The sequence below is a fragment of the Chiloscyllium plagiosum genome, unplaced genomic scaffold (assembly GCF_037043375.1).
Source record: "Chiloscyllium plagiosum isolate Xiang-an unplaced genomic scaffold, Cpla_swu_hap1 HiC_scaffold_24, whole genome shotgun sequence".
Taxonomy (NCBI): Eukaryota; Metazoa; Chordata; class Chondrichthyes; order Orectolobiformes; family Hemiscylliidae; genus Chiloscyllium; species Chiloscyllium plagiosum.
The window spans coordinates 21,967,474-21,989,495 of NW_028270162.1; the positions used below are offsets into that span (position 1 = coordinate 21,967,474).

Here is a 22,022-nt window from a genome sequence, read left to right on the forward strand (position 1 = left end):
ACCTTCCCCTGCAACCGCAGGAGGTGCAAGACTTGCGCCCACACCTCCCCCCTCACCTCCCTCCAAGGCCCCAAAGGAAACTTCCATATCCGCCACAGATTCACCTGCACCTCCACACACATCATCTATTGCATCCTCTGCACCCGATGTGGCCTCCTCTATATTGGGGAGACAGGCCGGCTACTTGCGGAGCGTTTCAGAGAACACCTCTGGGACACCCGGACCAACCAACCCAACCACCCTGTAGCTCAACATTTCAACTCCCCCTCCCATTCCACCAAGGATATGCAGGTCTTTGGACTCCTCCATCGTCAGACCACAACAAAACGACGGTTGGAGGAAGAACGCCTCATCTTCCGCCTAGGAACCCTCCAACCACAAGGGATGAACTCGGATTTCACCAGTTTCCTCATTTCCCCTCCCCCCACCCTGTCTCAGTCAAATCCATCGAATTCAGCACCGCCTTCCTAACCTGCAATCTTCTTCCCGACCTCTCTGCCCCCACCCCAGTCTGACCTATCACCCTCACCTTGACCTCTTTCCACCTATCACATTTCCGACGCCCCTCCCCCAAGTCCCTCCTCCCTACCTTTTATCTTGGCCTGCTGGACAAACTTTCCTCATTCCTGAAGAAGGGCTTATGCCCGAAACGTTGATTCTCCTGTTCCCTGGATGCTGCCTGACCTGCTGCGCTTTTCCAGCAACACATTTCCATTTCCATCAGAGAGTCAACATGGGAATGGTGGGACTAGGAAACTCTTCCATTGATTCCCTGAAGACCGGCTGTATCTCCTGTGACATATTTAGGTTATTGGAGAGATATTTATACTCTGCTATCACCTGCCATTGTGCTAATACCACATTACAAATATCTCAGGAGGGAGTGGCCCAATAGCCTAGGCAACTAGGCAGTCTGATCCTGCCCATACCTCTATCCTGATCAATGTGTAACTACCTCTTTCACCTGTTCCAGTCATTCCCTCAGGCGACAGCTAGGATATGCTGTCAAAAACATCAAGGCCTACCGGCTCTTAGGAGTTCTGTTACGGTACAATTGCTCTTTTTAGAGTGTGTAACTGTGCTGCACTAGATTACAACATATGATGTTTGCAAGGCTGTTTAAACTTAGCTGCCACAAGGTTCTATGTTCCACAACGGGCCTCCCCTAGGTTCACAATCCAATTACTGTGATGTATTTCAAGCTTCAGGACATGGACATGCACAGACACAAATCCCACTGATTCATCTCACTGAAGATCACAAACCTGGGAATGTTCAATACCGAGGCAGGAATTCTAAAATGCTCAAACTGGTAGTTTTTTTTTGTGGCTATTGTGTCACGACCTATCATGCTTCTTGTTCCAGTCAAAATGGATGCCAGCAGCAATTGACTGATGATTTGGAACTTATGGTCCCCACCTTCATTTTTGGCTTTCTGATGCAGACTTGCTCAGTGTCAGAAAGGCAAAACCCAGCTCATTGTGTTTGTTGTTTGTCACCTTCCTTGGGTTTTTCAGCAATCTCACTTGTTGCCTATAATATGGTACATTCCCTTCGGCCAGTATATTATTATCCCTGTAATGCTCCAAAAAAAGCTAGGCAACTACAATTATAGAAGAAATGTCATCCTTTAAATTATAGTTCCCCTCCCGTTTTGAAAGGAATATTCTCAAAACGAATTTAGAAATAGCCAGGATATAAGCTGGTGCTTTATGATTAAGTGTTTTTTTTTAAAAACCATGTAGTTGCTTAAGGAATTGAAGCTACATGAAAATGAGCTTCCATCTGACACTGCATTGATCTCACTGAGTGTAATCAGAAGTTGATATCAGCAAAAAGTGATCATCAGTCAAGAATTTTATTGCCGGTTGAGAGTTGTGTGGTGGTTAATACAAATAAATATTTAAACCTGTACAGTTGTCACCCACGATGGATGAGTGGACTAAATGTTTCATTTAAAACCTTCAGCGCTCAGTTACATTTACAGTATGGCATTTAAACATGGAGCCTAGAGTTGGAGCTCTTGTGGATGTGGACATTTTCACAGATCCTGCTGTGCCACTGAATTTTTGAATGTTTACTCTGTGCCAGTTGTGATAAAAAGATTGAGAGCTTTCTAGTTCCAGCCTGTCACCGTACTGGGATTTATCCTTCCTATGGTATCAAACCAGTCACTCCACAAGTTCACCCCACCCTTTCTCTTTAGCTCAGAACCACCCAAAAATGGAAAATCGTAAGCTAAGACATTGTTGGTGTTTTAATCTTAAATGTGACCCAATCTTTCTTGTTCTCCATTTCCTTGTCCTTTTTACAAAACTTCCATTGTAGTTTTTTTTTTAACCTTCTTTAATGCTTTGGGAGTGTTGCTGAACAAAGAGAACTTGAAGTGCAGGTTCATAGCTCCTTGAAAGTGGAGTCGCAGGTAGATAGGATAGTGAAGAAGGCGTTTGGTATGCTTTCCTTTATTGGTCAGAGTATTGAGTACAGGAGGTGGGAGGTCATGTTGCAGATGTACAGGACATTGGTTAGACCACTGTTGGAATATTGCTTGCAATTCTGGTCTCCTTCCTATCGGAAAGATGTTGTGAAACTTGAAAGAGTTCAGAAAAGATTTACAAGGATGTTGCTAGGGTTGGAGAATTTGAGCTATGTGGAGAGGCTGAACAGGCTGGGGCTATTTTCCCTGGAGCGTCGGAGGCTGAGGGGTGACCTTATAGAGGCTTACAAAATTATGAGGGGCATGGATAGGGTAAATAGACAAAGTCTTTTCCCTGGAGTGGGGGAGTCCAGAATTAGAGGGCATAGGTTTAGGGTGAGAGGGAAAAGATATAAAAGGGACCTAAGGGGCAACTTTTTCACGCAGAGGGTGATACGTGCATGGAATGAGCTGCTAGAGGATGTGGTGGAGCCTGGTACAATTGCAAAATTTAAAAGGCATTTGGATGGGCATATGAATAGGAAGGGTTTGGAGGGATATGGGCCGGGTGCTGGCAGGTGGGACTAGATTGGGTTGGGATATCTGGTCGGCATGGACGGGTTGGACTGAAGGGTCTATTTCCATGCTGTACATCTCTCTGACTCTATAATGCTGATTTATGTTACTTGATGGAAATGATCTCGATATCAGTCAGTAATTAAAATCACTGACATGTCCACATTGCTGTATATTGTTTTCCTTCCCCTCCCTGTTTGACTGTTACACCTGTTCTTTTCATTGTTGAAAAAGGATATTGGAAATGTCTTTAGTTTTAGCTCAACTAGAACGCTTAACATGTAGAACTTAGGTAAATATTTCCTAAAATTCCAAGTAACCCGCAGAGGGAGTTCCACAGTCTATTTTGTCTGTTTTGAAAGTTAAGGTTATTTATTGTGGAGGGTATTTCCCTTTTATAAACATGAAACTGGTCATTATCTCTTTGCCACGAGTGGGGTTTTGTTGTGTGCAAATTGGCTTCTACATTCTTGACATTACAACAATGAGTACACTTCATAACTGCATGATTATCGGCACAGCACTTTTGAATATCTTGATGCTCTGAAAGGTGTAATGAATGCAAGTCTCTCTTTACTCAAATCATGTTGACCATTTACCTATTGTTATGGCGATACTTCACAGGCAGACTCCTGAAAATACACTAATATTTCAAATTTTACTCCTGTTTTGCTTTTGGTTCTCTGTCTTCTCATTCCAAAGATGAGACTAATCCTGATTCATGGCTGCCTTAAAATGAAATGCTAATAAAGTAGAAAGTCAAGCATGTGTCCAGGCATGGCTCCAAGCCCTTTATTAGGATCTTTAAAATGGATGCACAAGTGGTTCCAGAAGCTGAGGTCTCTTTGGGAAAACTTCACTGTTTAATGAGGTCTTTGCAGTATGCATTCTCCCTCTTGTGGCCTGTTGGTGTTCTTGCCTGTAGACATTTCAAGAGCTGGCTTTGCAAGGATTCAGTGACTCATATTAAAGCTTCACTGGAATCTATTTGACTTTGCAACTGTGGCAATTCATGTTGACAGAAGAACAAAATGTAAGAATAAAATAAAAACAAAAATGGATGCTGGAGATCTGATTGGACTTGATTTGATTGATTGTTGTCACATATTGAGATACAGTGAAAAATGTTTTGCGAGCTCTACAGGCCGATCATACTATACAAAGTGCACCAGGGTAGCAGAACAGAGTGCAGAATACAGTGTTACAGCAGCAAAGAGCAAAGGGGGATCAACTATAACATTTGAGAGGTCTATTCAGAAGTCTGATAACAGCGGGGATGAGTCTGTTCTTGAATCTGTTTGTGTGTGTGTGTGTGTTTTTTTCAAACTTTTATATCTTCTGCCCGACACAAGAGGGTAGAAGAGACCATAACCAGGATGGGAGGGGTCTTTGATTATGTTAGTTGTTTTCCCGAGGCAGTGGGAAGTGTAGACAGGGTCAACGGGTGGAAGGCTGCTTTGTGTGATGGACGGCTGTGTTCACAACTCTAATTTCTTATGGTCTTGGGGAGAGCAGTTGTCAAACCTCACTACAATGCATCCAGATAGGATGCTTTCAATGGTGCATCTCTGAAAATTGGTAAGAATCTTTGTGGACATGCTAAATTTCCTTAGCCTCCTGAGAAAGCAGAGGTGATGTTGTTCTTTCTTGACCATCACGTAAACGTGGATGGACCAGGACAGATTTTTGGTGATCATCACTCCCAGGAACTCCATGCTATTGACCATCTCCACCTCACCACCATTGATATATGCCCTCCACTCCACTTCCTAAAGTCAGTGACCAGCTCCTTCATTTTACTGACCATTTGATGTTTTCTGTACACCATACCGCTAAGCACTGAAGCTATTTCCTGCACTTTGGATCTCAAACAATGATGAGACAATCTACAACAGTGGTTTCATCAGTAAATTTATAAATGGGGTTGGGCAAATTTGACTACACAGTCATGAGTATGTAAGGAATGTAATGGGGGACTGAGTACGCAGCAATGTGGGGCACTGGTGATGAGGATTATCATAGAGGAGATGTTGTTGCCTATTCTAACTGATTGCGGTCTGTGGGTCAGGAAGTCAAATATCCAGTTACAAAGGGGAGGTGAGACCTAGGTCTCGGAGTTTGTTTGAAATTATGATATTGAAGGTAGAGCTGTAGTTGATAAGTAGGAGATGGACATAGGTATCCTTGTTATCCAGATGTTTCAGGGATGAGGGTAGGGCCAAGAAGATGGCACCTTCTGTGGACCTTTTGCACTGATAGCTGAATTGCAAGGGATCGAGGCAAGGTGAGAGCTGGAGTTGATGTGAGAGATGGCTAACCTCTTGAAGCACTTCCAGCCCCAGGCAACTGTGTCTGTGTGGAATTTGCACATTCTTCCCGTGTCTGCATGGGTTTCCTCCTGGTGCTCCGGTTTCCTCCCACAGTCCAAAGATGTGCAGATTAGGTGAATTGGCCATGCTAAATTGCCCATGATGTTCAGGGATTTGTAGATTAGGTGCATTAGTCAGGGGAAAACGTAGAAGTAATAGGGGAATGGGTCTAGTTGGGATACTCTTTGGAGGGTCAGTGTGGACTTGTTGGGCCAAATGGTTTGCTTCCAAACTGTAGGGACTCTATGACTCCACCATAATGATGGAGGTCAGAGCTATCAGTCGGTAGTCATTGAGGCACGTTGCATGACTTTGGCACTGGGATGATAGCAGTCTTCTTGAGGCTGGTAGGGAATTCAGACCAAAGTAAGGAGAGGTTAAAGATATTAGCAAATATTCCTCCTAGCTGGTTCACACAATCTGAGTGCATGTTGGAGACTCCATCTGGGCCAGTTGCCTTCCATGAGTTCACTCAAGAAGGCCGATCTGACCTCTCTGGCAGTGACAGTGGGTACAGGTGCATCTGCGACTGTTGGGATAGGTAACATCATTTCATTGACCTTCTGTTCAAAGTTCGCATAGAATACATTGAGCACTTCGCGTAGATGTAATGTTGCCTGTGATTCTGTTTGACGTCACTTTGTAGCCTGTTCTATCGTGTAAACCTTTCCACAAATGGCAGGTGTCTGTGTGGTTAGTCTGGGACTTGAGCTCCATTTGGTATTGCATTTTGGAGTTTCTGATGGCCTGCTGAAGTTCATACCCCTATCTCCTTTATAGGTCAGAGTTGCTTGACTTGGAACGCCTCAGATCTGGACTTCAGCAGGGAATGAATCTCCCAGTTCATCCATGGTTTCTGTTTGGGCAACATTCAGGTTAACTTCTTTGGCTCACAGTCTTCTACACACTTACTAATGACAGTAGAGGCATATTTGTTTATGTTGGCCACTAAGTCCTTGAATATTGACCAGACTCTAAAGCAGCACCATAGAAACCCTTCTGTTTCATCCACTAATTTCTGTACTGGGCCATCTCGTTTAGTTTCTGCTTGTCAGCCAGGAGGAAGAGCACAGCATTATGATCTGATTGTCCAAAATACGGATGGTGAATGGCCTGGTAGGCATCTTTGACTGTGTGGAGAAAGTGAGGTCTGCAGATGCTGGAGATCAAAGTTGAAACTTTATTGCTGGAACAGCACAGCAGGTCAGGCAGCATCCAGGGAACAGGAGATTCGACGTTTCGGGCACAGGCCCTTCTTCAGGAATGGAATTCCTGAAGAAGGGCCTGTGCCCGAAACGTCGAATCTCCTGTTCCCTGTATGCTGCCTGACCTGCTATGCTGTTCCAGCAATAAAGTTTCATCTTTGACTGTGTAGCAATGGTCAAAGATGTTTGAACCTGTGGTGGGACAGTCAAGGTTTCAATGGTATTTTGGTAGCACTTGTGGTTGACATGGTTGAAGTCACCGACTATGATGAACAAGGTTTCAGGGTATTCCATGGCAAGACTGTGTGTAGCATAGGATATTTTATCAAGTGCATTCTTCACTTGTGCTTGGGGTGGGATGTAGACTGCTGTCAGGTTAGTGGAGGTGAACTCATGTGACCGATGGGAGGGACGGCTCTTCACTATTAAATATTCTAGGTCTGGGGAGCAGTAACTCACAGGTTTGCCATGTCTGAGCACCTGGAGGTGTTGATTGGGAGGCAAACCCCACTGCCTCTTGCCTTGACCGAGGACACTGAGCAGTCCATTCAGTGAGCTGAGCAACCCTCCGGTTGCAAGGCACAGCCCGGTGTAGCAGGAGTGAGCCTTGTCTCTGTGAAACAGAACACACACCATCTCTCAATTCCCTTTGAATGTTGAATCTTGCTTTGAGGTCAGCCATCTTGTTTTCAATATTTGCCAGGATATGTGGTGGTGAGGGGGGACTTGAAACCCCCAAAATTGCAGTCTCACCTGAAGTCCAGTGCATCTCCAACATTTCCTGGGTATGTGTCTACTTCTAGTCAATCCTAGGCACCAGTCACAGCCTTGAACTGGGGGTGGGGGAGGGTCATGTGACCAGTTTGGTCAGCCCTTCTCAAAGGCAGGTTACCGTGGGGTCAGGTCTTGTTCCCATGCTGGTTGGGCCTCCGTTCCAAAACAAAAGCAGAAATCACTAAATGTAAGATAGTTAGCAGACTGACATTGGCTGATTGAAACAGTAAATGTCCGATGTTTTGGAAAGATTTGGCTTTAGTTATTTAAGATGATAAACAAAAGATTTTGGGGATATACTGTGTCAACTAAGGAAATAATTCAAACATGTTTCATGTCCTCAAGTTATACAGCTGTGTGACCTATGTAAATATTAATTCTAATCAACCCATTCAGAGATGTTATTACACACTTTTGGGACTTGAACCTGGTCTCCTGGCTCCCAGGTGATACTGCCACAAGATCACTGTACACTAGTCCAAAATATATATTTCTGACTGAAACTGCAAATGCAAAACCAGGGAGGAATTTGTATCCAGTACTGCCTGTCTATATAATTGAGTGAGTCAAAGATGTTGGGAGTATGATTTCAATGAAGTCTTAGTGTCAAGAGTTCTTTTAAACTTTGATTTCTGCTTTATCTGGTTTTAAACTCTGAAGGGAAAATGGAACTAACCTGATGGAATTAGGGTCCGACCACCTGGGAAGCCAAGGGGTCTGTGGAAGGTTATGATTCACAAGTGATCTAAGGTAAAGGAAATAACAGAAAGCCAATGCCACTTACTCAGGGATTCAGGATACTGTTGTATCTGTATGTGCAAACTTCCTTGCAGTGTGAAGAGAAGGGATGACAGAAAAGTGTAGGGAAGACATGACCCAATGCACACTGAGTAAAAGAGAAATTTTTGCAACTAACCAACCATTTGCAGATGCTAGCCTCTGTATAAATTGATATGTACATAATAGGTAGATAACTATTTAATGAATGGTGCCTTTCTTAGTATCGCATTGTGTTCATTCTTATTGGGTTTTGCAAATGAACATGAGTTTGATAACAATATGGCTCCTGTGTTGCATTTTTAGATATTCAAATCACAATTCTGCTCTATTCAGCCATCCTCTTGTAAATTTTTTTTAAAAAGCTACATATCCTCTCCAATCTACTTCACATCCCACTCCTGATGAATCTGAATTGAAGATAAGGGTCTTGTAAGCACTTTGTGGGAATTGTACTGTGTGCTTCAGAAGGGAGCTCTTCATTCTCTGGTCAATTGGCACTTACATCAGTACCAAACAAGTGCTCCCCAGTTGTAGAATTGCAGAGACTGGGCCTGATGCTGTCAGAATATGTCATGGAGGTGCATCTCCCCATGAAGGGACAAAACCGGCATGAACCTGTTGTGCTGAATGTCCTATGTTTTATGTTGTAATCATCATTTAAAACAATGGTGTATTTTAGTGCTTTCTGTTCTAATCCTCTCCATCTGTATTTCAGGAAAGGGTGACGCAATGCTGTGTAAGCCCCTCTACAAAGGCAAAGGACACCGATGCCCTAGTACAAGACAGAGACCAGTTTTGCAGTTCCGATGAGAGAGAACAATATGGCACATATGAAGAGAGAGGGTCCAGCGTAAATGAAGAGCATGATGGGTACTGCAAATACCTGGAGCACAAACAAAGCCAGCAAGAAAAGTAAGAGCTCAAAAAAAGCAGTTGCTCAAATACCTGAAAGTTTGGAACAGCAAAACATCAGTCGCGATCGAAGTCCTATCTTGTAGTGAAACAATCATGGGCAGCTATGACCTGATTCTAATAGTAATCTTGGTTTGCTCAAGTGTTCTTACTCTGCTGACCTAGTTATTGGTGGGCGGGCAGTAGACCAGCTTTATTGTCATTACTACCAGCAATCAAAATACTTTCACTTTGAAGGCTCCTATTTAGATCCTCTTGACATTCTCTTGAGGATTACTTTTGATTTTCAGGAGCTGTTTTTTCATTCTCCCCACCTCCTTCATTAGGTGATGTACTCCTGTTACCTGCTGTATTTGGGCTGCTGTTTGGGGTATTTGGACTCTCTCACCGAAGTAGACTTAAAAGAATTCATCAGTGCCCACATCGTTGCTCCATTAAACTTAAAGCCACAACATAGAAGGAAACGTTAATTTCCAGACAATCACTATTTAAAGATTGCAGACATAAATTCACATCAAATGCTGTTTAAAAAGAAACTGACACAGGAGGTTGGCAAACGTGGTGCCACTGATTAAGAAGGGTGGTAAGGACAAGCCAGGGAACTATAGACCAGTGAGCCTGACCTTGGTGGTGGGCAAGTTGTTGGAGGGAATCCTGAGGGACAGGATGTACATGTATTTGGAAAGTCAAGGACAGATTCGGGATAGTCAACATGGCTTTGTGCGTGGGAAATCATTTCTCACAAAATTGATTGAGTTTTTTGGTGAAGTAGCAAAGAAGATTGATGAGGGCAGAGCAATAGATGTGATCTATATGGACTTCAGTAAGGCGTTCAACAAGGTTCCCCATGGGAGACTGATTAGCAAGGTTAAATCACATGGAATACAGGGAGAACTAGCCATTTGGATCCAGAACTGGCTCAAAGGTAGAAGACAGAGGGTGGTGGTGGATGGTTGTTTTTCAGACTGGAGGCCTGTGACCAGTGGAGTGCCACAAGGATCGGTGCTGGGCTCTCTACTTTTTGTCATTTACATAAATGATTTGGATGCGAGCATAAGAGATACAGTTAGTAAGTTTGCAGATGACACCAAAATTGGAGGTGTAGTGGACAGTGAAGAGGGTGACCTCAGATTACAACAGGATCTTGACCAGATGGGCCAATGGGCTGAGAAGTGGCAGATGGAGTTTAATTCAGATAAATGCGAGGTGCAGGACAAGGCATTTTGGGAAAGCAAATCTTAGCAGGACTTATACACTTAATGGTAAGGTCCTAGGGAGTGTTCTGAACAAAGAGAACTTGGAGTGCAGATTCATAGCTCCTTGAAAGTGGAGTCGCAGGTATATAGGATAGTGAAGAAGGTGTTTGGTATGGCCTTCCTTTATTGGTCAGAGTATTGAGTACAGGAGTTGGGAGGTCATGTTGCGGCTGTACAGGACATTGGTTAGGCCACTGTTGGAATATTGCATGCAGTTCTGATCTCCTTCCTATCGGAAAGATGTTCTGAAACTTGAAAGGGTTCAGAAAAGATTTACAAGTATGTTGCCCGGGTTGGAGGATCTGAGCTACAGGGAGAGGCTGAACAGGCTGGAGCTGTTTTCCCTGGAGCGTCGGAGGCTGAGGGGTGACCTTTATATAGGTTTACAAAATTATGAGGGGCATGGATAGGATAAATAGGCAACATCTTTTCCCTGGGGTTGGGGAGTTCAGAACTAGAGGGCATAGGTTTAGGGTGAGAGGGAAAAGATACCTAAGGGGCAACTCTTTCACGCAGAGGGTGATACGTATATGGAATGAGCTGCCAGAGGAAGTGGTGGAGGCTGGTACAATTGCAACATTTAAGAGGCATTTGGATGGGTATATGAATAGGAAGGGTTTGGAGGGATATGGGCCAGGTGCTGGCAGGTGGGACTAGATTGGGTTGGGATATCTGGTCGGCATGGACGGGTTGGACTGAAGGGTCTGTTTCCATGCTGTACATCTCTATGACTCTATGACCTTTTGAAGTATAAAAGGCAGCAACCTAAACGTGCTTTCCATTGACTGATGAGGGTTACACTAAACACTTGCATGTTTATCTCAGATACAGTGCATTTAAAGTAATTCACAGGATGTGATCCCTTTGAAATGTGAAATCGCATAAATGCAAATCTTTATTAAATAAAACTGTTCAGTATTATAAATTAATGAGTTGACACCATGTTTGTTACAATAGCGTTAATTGCATTTCTTCCCCATATCATAGCTTCTGAACGTCTGCAGGCTTATGCTAAAGACTCATTTCGTTTTCATTAACAATGAGTTAATTACACATGACTTTAAAGTTTTCTGATGCCAATTCACTGAATATTCTGTTTTTGAAAGATTTGAAAATGCTCTCTCCCTCTCTTTCCTTTGCAGCTCCTCTGTCCTGTTTGCAGCCTCACTTACTCCCCAGCCCCCAGTCTCTCTGCCACATGGGCTCCCAGCCTCACTCTTAACAACCGACACTGCCTCAGGCCTTGATGACCCCACACCCTCCAGCCTCGCATCCTCTGCCTGTGGAAGTCGCACTACCTCTGGCCCCGCAGCCTTGCTTACAGCCAGTGTTCAACTCCTATGCAGCTTCTCTCCTACGTTATCTGCTGGTGGTTACCATGAGCCTATGAACGTAAACTTGAGAGAGAACCAGTCTCACGTTTGAGGAGCAGCTCCTTGCAGTTTCTGTCCATTCTGTTTACAGGATGACTTTCCTCTGGTCATCCCTGTGATTGAACCTTCCCAAGCATTTTTGGGGAAGTTGCTCTGTGTATTTTGAGTATCTCCTACTAATGTGCACCATTCCTGTATAACCTCCTGTGAGTTAATGGAGCTCTCTGTCAATAAGAAATGCAGTAATCCAGCATCACCAGTAACACAGTGACCAACAATATAATGTAGTTGGATCTCCTTGTTGATGAATTTTACGTGAGTGAAGTGAGGTGGAACTGGAGTGCAGTCCTCAAAATGTCTTGGTTCGACTCCCAGTAACTTATAGTTGTCAAAATTAGGTCTAGGCCTTAAATGTTGCCTAGCCAACAATGCTCACCCCTTTAGAATGAATTTTTAAAAAAAACCTCAGGCATTAAGTCAAACAAACGATAATATTTTTGATTTGATCTTGGTGTAAATGCCTGAGTTGCTCCAACAACACCCTGAGCAAGAAGTCATGAGAAACCAAGTTAGGATTCCAGGTTTTGGTTGTAATTTTCATAAGGGGAAAATATAATTCTTCTTCTTAAATGAAGTGAAGCTGGTGATCAGGTTTGGCTGTAATAATCCTCCACATCCGAATGTCCTGCTGCCACTCCAGGCCTGTACTTGTAGAATGACCACTTGTCTGAGGAATGACTGATTGCTGGCAACCATGATGACATACCTAACTAAGGATCAACATCCAGGTTAGCAGAGTAAACAGTATATGGATGGAGAGAAAGCCTAAAGGTCACTTTACTGTTTGTGAAATAATTCTCAAAAAGATTGCAGAGATAAACTCCATTTTGGAGTATTGTCTTAAAACTAAACTAATGGGAAATGTGTTACAGAAGCACAAGTCATGAAGAGCTTCCCAAAGCTTTCACTCCCTTTCGAGATTTGTTGTTGTCTGAAAAGGCAGGAATATACTTAAATTGCAAACTGATGGATTAAAAAAGAGTAAAGGATTTCCTGCAACCTAGCTGCATAAACAGAAGCTCAATAAATCTCTTAGACCAGTTTTCTTTTTCTTGAATTGCAGCTATCAGGCATTGTCACCCTGCAAGGAACCCAGTTCCATTCTGGCTGCATCCCCCAGAAAGGAACATGTACAAAGTCAAGCATCAGTATCCTCACAGTCAGAGATGACCCCTTCCAGTGAGCAGCCGAGCTTCTTTCAGGATCCAAGAAATATCAATTATGGCCTTTCAAGTTATGAATTGGAATCGCCAGATGATACAGACAGTCTCCAGTCCACTGATCCATCTACACAAAATTGTCCACCTTCCCAGGGATTCTCATTTTTGGAGGTAAGTGAGGGTATCTGGAAACAGCACAAAATCATTTCTTTGTATACACTTGTTGAGCATCAGTCCTGAGAGGAAAGCCCAGACAGGCAGTAAAATCCTGTAATTGTGCTAACTGTATACTATGTTTGGTAACTGTGAGGTACTTGATGGCTAAGAATGGTGTCTTTTCCATTTTTTTTCTCTTTAAAAGCAGTGAAACTGAGAAACAAGTCTCAAGTGGCATGTGGACTTGCAGGTACATGCAGAGCTAATGAGATCCTCATGCATAATTGAACAGAAAAGCAATCCTTAAATTGGACATAGTGGAAGAAGATGGGCTTTATTTATTTCAATTTTTCTCCCTTCCTATTCTTTTTCAAGATGGTCAAGTGCATGTATAGGAGAGGCCCTCCAGTGCATTGCCCATTCTTCAAGTGTGAGTGTGTGCGTGCGCACAGGAAGCAGGCACACCATGATGTTATTCTAGAGGGTCCAAAGTAAAACAAAAATTTCTATTAACAATTTCCATATCTATTGAACTGTAGTAGGATCATGAGCAGAAACTATAGCTGAAGTCACCCACCTCCAATCTACGGTGTCCTAGTTGATGACCTGCTGAGTTAAGTTAACTGAGCCCCACTCTGATTGAATGTCTTCCTGGACAGAATGTTCTACCTCCAACCCCACCTTTTCCTGTCTCCACTACTTTGAGAACCAATAAACAAAAGTGACCAAAATAAATGAAAGACAGATACACTTTTCTTCCAAATGTCCCAATGATTGCCATGGGCATCGCACAAGAACAATGTTATGGAAATTATTCTTTGAAGACTATAGACTAATCAAAGTTGGCAACACTTCTTCATGTCTATGTAGATCAGCACTAAGTAATGCATTTACTGAGTAAGTTGGAAAAGAGAGTGATGAGTTAGATCTTACACTAATCATTAGAAGGTAGTTCAGTGACTGACCCTATGGAGGAGGGCAAACATTGTAAGTTGCAGTTGAAATGTAGAAAAGGCTGACTATCTAATACAGTAAGCAATTAAGTATACCTAAAGCATTTAGTTGTTATTTTTAAATTAGAGACCGGCTGATACAGAGGTTAACATTTTTCTTTTAACCTCTGGATCCAAATCCACCTCCAAAGATTGGCAAGGTGCAGTGCTTCCAGGAAGTCAAACTCTTTCCATTAACCAGTCAGGAATTGTGAATGTTTCTAGTGGAATGCTTCCTGCATCACTCGGTCTGGAATCAAGTTCTCCTGTAGACCTTGAGAACCAACAGCAAAGTTAACCCTCTGCTGCAGTACTGAGGCAGTGCTGCAGTGTGTGAGGGTACCTGTTGGGTTAGATGGAAATGAAATTTGTTGTACCATATTGAAGAAGAGCAGGGTAATTTTGCCCAGTCTCCTGGTTGTTATTTATCCCTCAATCAACATGGAAAGCACAGATTCTCTGATAGTTGTCCTATGTTATTTTTTGTGGGATCTTGCTGTGCAGATATTATCTACTATAATGGTGACTGTACTTCCGAAGTACTTAATTGGCTGGAAAGTATTTTGAGATGTCCAGTGGTCATGAAAAGCACTGTATTTGCTAGTTTTTTTTTTGTTGAGAAATACAAAATTACAAGATTATGCAAAAGCAGCCACCAAGTATGTGCAAGCTGCTTGAATGAGAATATCAAGTAAACCCACTTGTCTCTCTCTCTCTCTCCCCACAGCCTGGTGAATGATTTCCCTTCATATATCTATTCAAGCCTCTTTTGAACCTACTTGCACTACCTTGTCAGGCAATGCACAGGATTGCTGATGATCATAATTCACTATTTACAAATGCTTGCATTGTGTCACCTCTAATTGCCCAGCCTATAAACGTATCCCCTATTGTTTCTGACAACTCTGCCACTGAAGAGTTTCTCCCTGTTTATTTCCTCAAAGCTGTTCATGGTTTTGGACTTTTCTAAATCTTCAGATCTTCTCTTAACATTCTGTTCAATCTAGCAAAATCCATTCTCTTCTTGTTATAGAAATATCTCATCCCTTGTGAGATCCTTCATATACACCCAGTCAGCCTGCTGTAATAAATCTTACCTACACCCTCCCTAAGGTCATGACGTCCTCCCTAAAATGTGATTCCCAGAATCAATCACAGTCCCTCAGCTGAGATTTACCATAAGTTCTTAACTGTACTTCATGTTTCCATAAAGCCAAAGATCCCTTATGTGTCTTTAACATTGTTTCCTGCGTTAGTGCCTGATGTTGATGTTTAATTGAGAAATGTGATATGGTGTTCACATTAATGCCCTTCACGGCAATGAGTACAAAATAACACGGCAATGAGTACAATGATAAAATTGAACTTGAATCTCGACAGCAATCTTTCCCAATATCTCTCCCTCAGCCCGTTACCACACTGGACAGCTGTGCTCAGAAGAGTCGGATACAGCTTGGCAGGAAAACGTTGCGTCGGGCACCAACAAAACACAAGAAATCAGGCTTTGGAGACCAACCTGATGGCACAGATCAGTTCCTCCACAGGACCGACGATTCCTGGATGTATAAAGATTCCACAGGTGAGTTAGCACTATACTAGGTGGGAGACTGGGTGAGTTTTACTAGTTGAAACAGTTGCAGTAGACCTATTTGATTCTGTTTAGGTTGTTCTCTATAAAACAAGCACAACATCAAAGTAGGACAGATGCTGGAAAACCAAACTATGCTGGAAATATTCAGCAAGTCGGGTAGCATCACAAAAAGCTAACCCCCCAAGTTCATTGGGTGATAGGGAAGACAATTGGAATGTTGGCCTTTGTTTCAAAGGGAATGGAGTGTAAAAATAGGGCACTCTTGCTAAAATAAAAAATGCACAAGGTACAATTTAGGCTGCACTCAGAATACTGCGAATCACTTTTTTCTTTCCTTATCTAGGGAAAGATATATTGGCATAGGAGGCAATCCAGAGGAGGTTCACCAGATGAACACTGGATATGAAGGGGCTTTCTGTTAAGCAGAGGTTTGGATGTTTTGGCCTCTACTTTAGAAGAATGAGAGGTGCCCTTATTGAAAAGTAAAATATTCTTAGGGAGCTTGTTAGGGCTTGTGGAAGAGTCTAGAACCAGAGGGCATCATTTCAGAGTAAGGGGTCACACATTTAAGACTAAGATGAGGAAGAACTTCTCTGAGGGGGCAGTATATTCATGGAATTCTTTATTGCAGAGGGATGTTGAGGGTAGGTCATTAAGTATATTCAGGGTTGAGATTGACCATTGTTTAATCTGTAAGGGATTCAAAGGTTCTGGAGCAAAGCCAGGAAATTGGAGTTGAGGATTATCAGGTTAACCAGATCTCGGTGAATGTTGTAACAAACTCAAAAGACTGAATGGCCTACATCTGCTGTTATGTCTCATGGTCATTTATGGCGACAGAAATAGTTAACATTTCAGTTTGATGATGTCTCATCAGTTTTTGATGACAAGTCATCACCCTGCAGTATTAACGATTCTCAGTTGCTTTCAGATATTGTATTTGTATTGCATCAGTCAGTTCTGTATAGGTTCCTTGCTGTTTGGTTTTATTTGCTGTGCGTTCGTTATCTGTGCATCTCTAATCTAATGTGGAGAGGATTAGGTGAGAGCATTGTGACCGGCAGTCAGCATCACCAAGTGGAGAGGGTGAGGGCACTGTGACAGGGAGTCAGTGTCACCGAGTGGAGAGGGTGAGGGCACTGTGACAGGGAGTCAGTGTCACTGAGTGGAGAGGGTGAGGGCACTGTGACAGGGAGTCAGTGTCACTGAGTGGAGAGGGTGAGGGCACTGTGACAGGGAGTCAGTGTCACTGAGTGGAGAGGGTGAGGGCACTGTGAAAGGGAGTCAGTGTCACCGAGTGGAGAGGGTGAGGGCACTGTGACAGGGAGTCAGTGTCACCGAGTGGAGAGGGTGAGGGCACTGTGACAGGGAGTCAGTGTCACCGAGTGGAGAGGGTGAGGGCACTGTGACAGGGAGTCAGTGTCACCGAGTGGAGAGGGTGAGGGCACTGTGACAGGGAGTCAGTGTCACCGAGTGGAGAGGGTGAGGGCACTGTGACAGGGAGTCAGTGTCACCGAGTGGAGAGGGTGAGGGCACTGTGACAGGGAGTCAGCGTCACCGAGTGGAGAGGGTGAGGGCACTGTGACAGGGAGTCAGTGTCACCGAGTGGAGAGGGTGAGGGCACTGTGACAGGGAGTCAGTGTCACCGAGTGGAGAGGGTGAGGGCACTGTGTCGGGAAGTCAGTGTCACCGAGTGAAGAGGGTGAGGGCACTGTGTCGGGAAGTCAGTGTCACCGAGTGGAGAGGGTGAGGGCACTGTGACAGGGAGTCAGTGTCACCGAGTGGAGAGGGTGAGGGCACTGTGACAGGGAGTCAGCATCACCAAGTGGAGAGGGTGAGGGCACTGTGACAGGGAGTCAGTGTCACCGAGTGGAGAGGGTGAGGGCACTGTGTCGGGAAGTCAGTGTCACCGAGTGGAGAGGGTGAGGGCACTGTGTCGGGAAATCAGTGTCACCGAGTGGAGAGGGTGAGGGCACTGTGACAGGGAGTCAGCATCACCAAGTGGAGAGGGTGAGGGCACTGTGACAGGGAGTCAGTGTCACCGAGTGGAGAGGGTGAGGGCACTGTGTCGGGAAGTCAGTGTCACCGAGTGGAGAGGGTGAGGGCACTGTGTCGGGAAATCAGTGTCACCGAGTGGAGAGGGTGAGGGCACTGTGACAGGGAGTCAGCATCACCAAGTGGAGAGGGTGAGGGCACTGTGACAGGGAGTCAGTGTCACCGAGTGGAGAGGGTGAGGGCACTGTGTCGGGAAGTCAGTGTCACCGAGTGGAGAGGGTGAGGGCACTGTGACAGGGAGTCAGTGTCACCGAGTGGAGAGGGTGAGGGCACTGTGACAGGGAGTCAGTGTCACCGAGTGGAGAGGGTGAGGGCACTGTGACAGGGAGTCAGTGTCACCGAGTGGAGAGGGTGAGGGCACTGTGACAGGGAGTCAGTGTCACCGAGTGGAGATGGTGAGGGCACTGTGACAGGGAGTCAGTGTCACCGAGTGGAGAGGGTGAGGGCATTGTGACAGGGAGTCAGTGTCACCGAGTGGAGAGGGTGAGGGCACTGTGACAGGGAGTCAGTGTCACCGAGTGGAGAGGGTGAGTGAGGGCACTGTGACAGGGAGTCAGTGTCACTGAGTGGAGAGGGTGAGTGAGGGCACTGTGACAGGGAGTCAGTGTCACTGAGTGGAGAGGGTGGGTGAGGGCACTGTGACAGGGAGTCAGTGTCACCGAGTGGAGAGGGTGAGTGAGGGCACTGTGACAGGGAGTCAGTGTCACTGAGTGGAGAGGGTGGGTGAGGGCATTGTGACAGGGAGTCAGTGTCACCGAGTGGAGAGGGTGAGGGCACTATGACAGGGGGTCTGCATCACTCAGTGGAGAGGGTGGGTGAGGGCACTGTGACAGGGAGTCAGTGTCACCGAGTGGAGAGGATGGGTGAGGGCACTGTGACAGGGAGTCAGCATCACCGAGTGGAGAGGGTGAGAGCACTGTGACAGGAAGTCAGCATCACCGAGTGGAGAGGGTGAGGGCACTGTGACATGGAGTCAGCGACACTGGGTGGAGACGGTTAGTGAGGGCACTGTGACAGGGAGTCAGTGTCACCCAGTGGAGAGGGTGAGGGCACTGTGACAGGGAGTCAGTGTCACCGAGCGGACAGGGTGAGGGCACTGTGACAGGGAGTCAGTGTCACTGAGTGGAGAGGGTGAGGGCACTGTGACAGGGAGTCAGTGTCACCGAGTGGAGAGGGTGAGGGCACTGTGACAGGGAGTCAGCATCACCGAGTGGAGAGGGTGAGGGCACTGTGACAGGGAGTCAGTGTCACCGAGTGGAGAGGGTGAGGGCACTGTGTCGGGAAGTCAGTGTCACCGAGTGGAGAGGGTGAGGGCACTGTGACAGGGAGTCAGTGTCACCGAGTGGAGAGGGTGAGGGCACTGTGACAGGGAGTCAGTGTCACCGAGTGGAGAGGGTGAGGGCACTGTGACAGGGAGTCAGTGTCACCGAGTGGAGAGGGTGAGGGCACTGTGTCGGGAAGTCAGTGTCACCGAGTGGAGAGGGTGAGGGCACTGTGTCGGGAAATCAGTGTCACCGAGTGGAGAGGGTGAGGGCACTGTGACAGGGAGTCAGCATCACCAAGTGGAGAGGGTGAGGGCACTGTGACAGGGAGTCAGTGTCACCGAGTGGAGAGGGTGAGGGCACTGTGTCGGGAAGTCAGTGTCACCGAGTGGAGAGGGTGAGGGCACTGTGACAGGGAGTCAGTGTCACCGAGTGGAGAGGGTGAGGGCACTGTGACAGGGAGTCAGTGTCACCGAGTGGAGAGGGTGAGGGCACTGTGACAGGGAGTCAGTGTCACCGAGTGGAGAGGGTGAGGGCACTGTGACAGGGAGTCAGTGTCACCGAGTGGAGATGGTGAGGGCACTGTGACAGGGAGTCAGTGTCACCGAGTGGAGAGGGTGAGGGCATTGTGACAGGGAGTCAGTGTCACCGAGTGGAGAGGGTGAGGGCACTGTGACAGGGAGTCAGTGTCACCGAGTGGAGAGGGTGAGTGAGGGCACTGTGACAGGGAGTCAGTGTCACTGAGTGGAGAGGGTGAGTGAGGGCACTGTGACAGGGAGTCAGTGTCACTGAGTGGAGAGGGTGGGTGAGGGCACTGTGACAGGGAGTCAGTGTCACCGAGTGGAGAGGGTGAGTGAGGGCACTGTGACAGGGAGTCAGTGTCACTGAGTGGAGAGGGTGGGTGAGGGCATTGTGACAGGGAGTCAGTGTCACCGAGTGGAGAGGGTGAGGGCACTATGACAGGGGGTCTGCATCACTCAGTGGAGAGGGTGGGTGAGGGCACTGTGACAGGGAGTCAGTGTCACCGAGTGGAGAGGATGGGTGAGGGCACTGTGACAGGGAGTCAGCATCACCGAGTGGAGAGGGTGAGAGCACTGTGACAGGAAGTCAGCATCACCGAGTGGAGAGGGTGAGGGCACTGTGACATGGAGTCAGCGACACTGGGTGGAGACGGTTAGTGAGGGCACTGTGACAGGGAGTCAGTGTCACCCAGTGGAGAGGGTGAGGGCACTGTGACAGGGAGTCAGTGTCACCGAGCGGACAGGGTGAGGGCACTGTGACAGGGAGTCAGTGTCACTGAGTGGAGAGGGTGAGGGCACTGTGACAGGGAGTCAGTGTCACCGAGTGGAGAGGGTGAGGGCACTGTGACAGGGAGTCAGCATCACCGAGTGGAGAGGGTGAGGGCACTGTGACAGGGAGTCAGTGTCACCGAGTGGAGAGGGTGAGGGCACTGTGACAGGGAGTCAGTGTCACCGAGTGGAGAGGGTGAGGGCACTGTGTCGGGAAGTCAGTGTCACCGAGTGGAGAGGGTGAGGGCACAGTGACAGGGAGTCAGTGTCACCGAGTGGAGAGGGTGAGGGCACTGTGACAGGGAGTCAGTGTCACCGAGTGGAGAGGGTGAGGGCACTGTGACAGGGAGTCAGCATCACCAAGTGGAGAGGGTGAGGGCACTGTGACAGGGAGTCAGTGTCACCGAGTGGAGAGGGTGAGGGCACTGTGTCGGGAAGTCAGTGTCACCGAGTGGAGAGGGTGAGGGCACTGTGTCGGGAAATCAGTGTCACCGAGTGGAGAGGGTGAGGGCACTGTGACAGGGAGTCAGCATCACCAAGTGGAGAGGGTGAGGGCACTGTGACAGGGAGTCAGTGTCACCGAGTGGAGAGGGTGAGGGCACTGTGTCGGGAAGTCAGTGTCACCGAGTGGAGAGGGTGAGGGCACTGTGACAGGGAGTCAGTGTCACCGAGTGGAGAGGGTGAGGGCACTGTGACAGGGAGTCAGTGTCACCGAGTGGAGAGGGTGAGGGCACTGTGACAGGGAGTCAGTGTCACCGAGTGGAGATGGTGAGGGCACTGTGACAGGGAGTCAGTGTCACCGAGTGGAGAGGGTGAGGGCATTGTGACAGGGAGTCAGTGTCACCCAGTGGAGAGGGTGAGGACACTGTGACAGGGAGTCAGTGTCACCGAGTGGAGAGGGTGAGTGAGGGCACTGTGACAGGGAGTCAGTGTCACCGAGTGGAGAGGGTGAGTGAGGGCACTGTGACAGGGAGTCAGTGTCACTGAGTGGAGAGGGTGGGTGAGGGCACTGTGACAGGGAGTCAGTGTCACCGAGTGGAGAGGGTGAGTGAGGGCACTGTGACAGGGAGTCAGTGTCACTGAGTGGAGAGGGTGGGTGAGGGCATTGTGACAGGGAGTCAGTGTCACCGAGTGGAGAGGGTGAGGGCACTATGACAGGGGGTCTGCATCACTCAGTGGAGAGGGTGGGTGAGGGCACTGTGACAGGGAGTCAGTGTCACCGAGTGGAGAGGATGGGTGAGGGCACTGTGACAGGGAGTCAGCATCACCGAGTGGAGAGGGTGAGAGCACTGTGACAGGAAGTCAGCATCACCGAGTGGAGAGGGTGAGGGCACTGTGACATGGAGTCAGCGACACTGGGTGGAGACGGTTAGTGAGGGCACTGTGACAGGGAGTCAGTGTCACCCAGTGGAGAGGGTGAGGGCACTGTGACAGGGAGTCAGTGTCACCGAGCGGACAGGGTGAGGGCACTGTGACAGGGAGTCAGTGTCACCGAGTGGAGAGGGTGGGTGAGGGCACTGTGACAGGGAGTCAGCATCACTGGGTGGAGACGGTTAATGAGGGCACTGTGACAGGGAGTCAACATCACCGAGTGGAGAGGGTGAGTGAGGGCACTGTGACAGGGAGTCAGCATCACTCAGTGGAGAGGGTGGGTGAGGGCACTGTGACAGGGAGTCAGCGACACTGGCTGTAGACGGTTAATGAGGGCACTGTGACAGGGAGTCAGCGTTACCGAGTGGAGAGGGTGAGTGAGGGCACTGTGACAGGGAGTCAGCATCACCGGGTGGAGAGGGTGA

The 22,022-nt window shown here is 47.1% G+C and overlaps 1 protein-coding gene across 2 annotated transcripts in view; it reads left to right on the forward strand.

The window, feature by feature from the left end:
* LOC122562605 (uncharacterized) overlaps positions 1 to 22,022 on the forward strand; it is a 238,931-nt gene that overhangs the window by 196,765 nt on the left and 20,144 nt on the right. For both annotated transcript variants that reach the window (XM_043715586.2, XM_043715585.2), the window contains exons 6-8: positions 8,836 to 9,032; positions 12,785 to 13,052; positions 15,437 to 15,608. In XM_043715586.2, the coding sequence (XP_043571521.2) occupies positions 8,836 to 9,032; positions 12,785 to 13,052; positions 15,437 to 15,608 (637 nt within the window). The remainder of the gene's footprint in view (positions 1 to 8,835; positions 9,033 to 12,784; positions 13,053 to 15,436; positions 15,609 to 22,022) is intronic.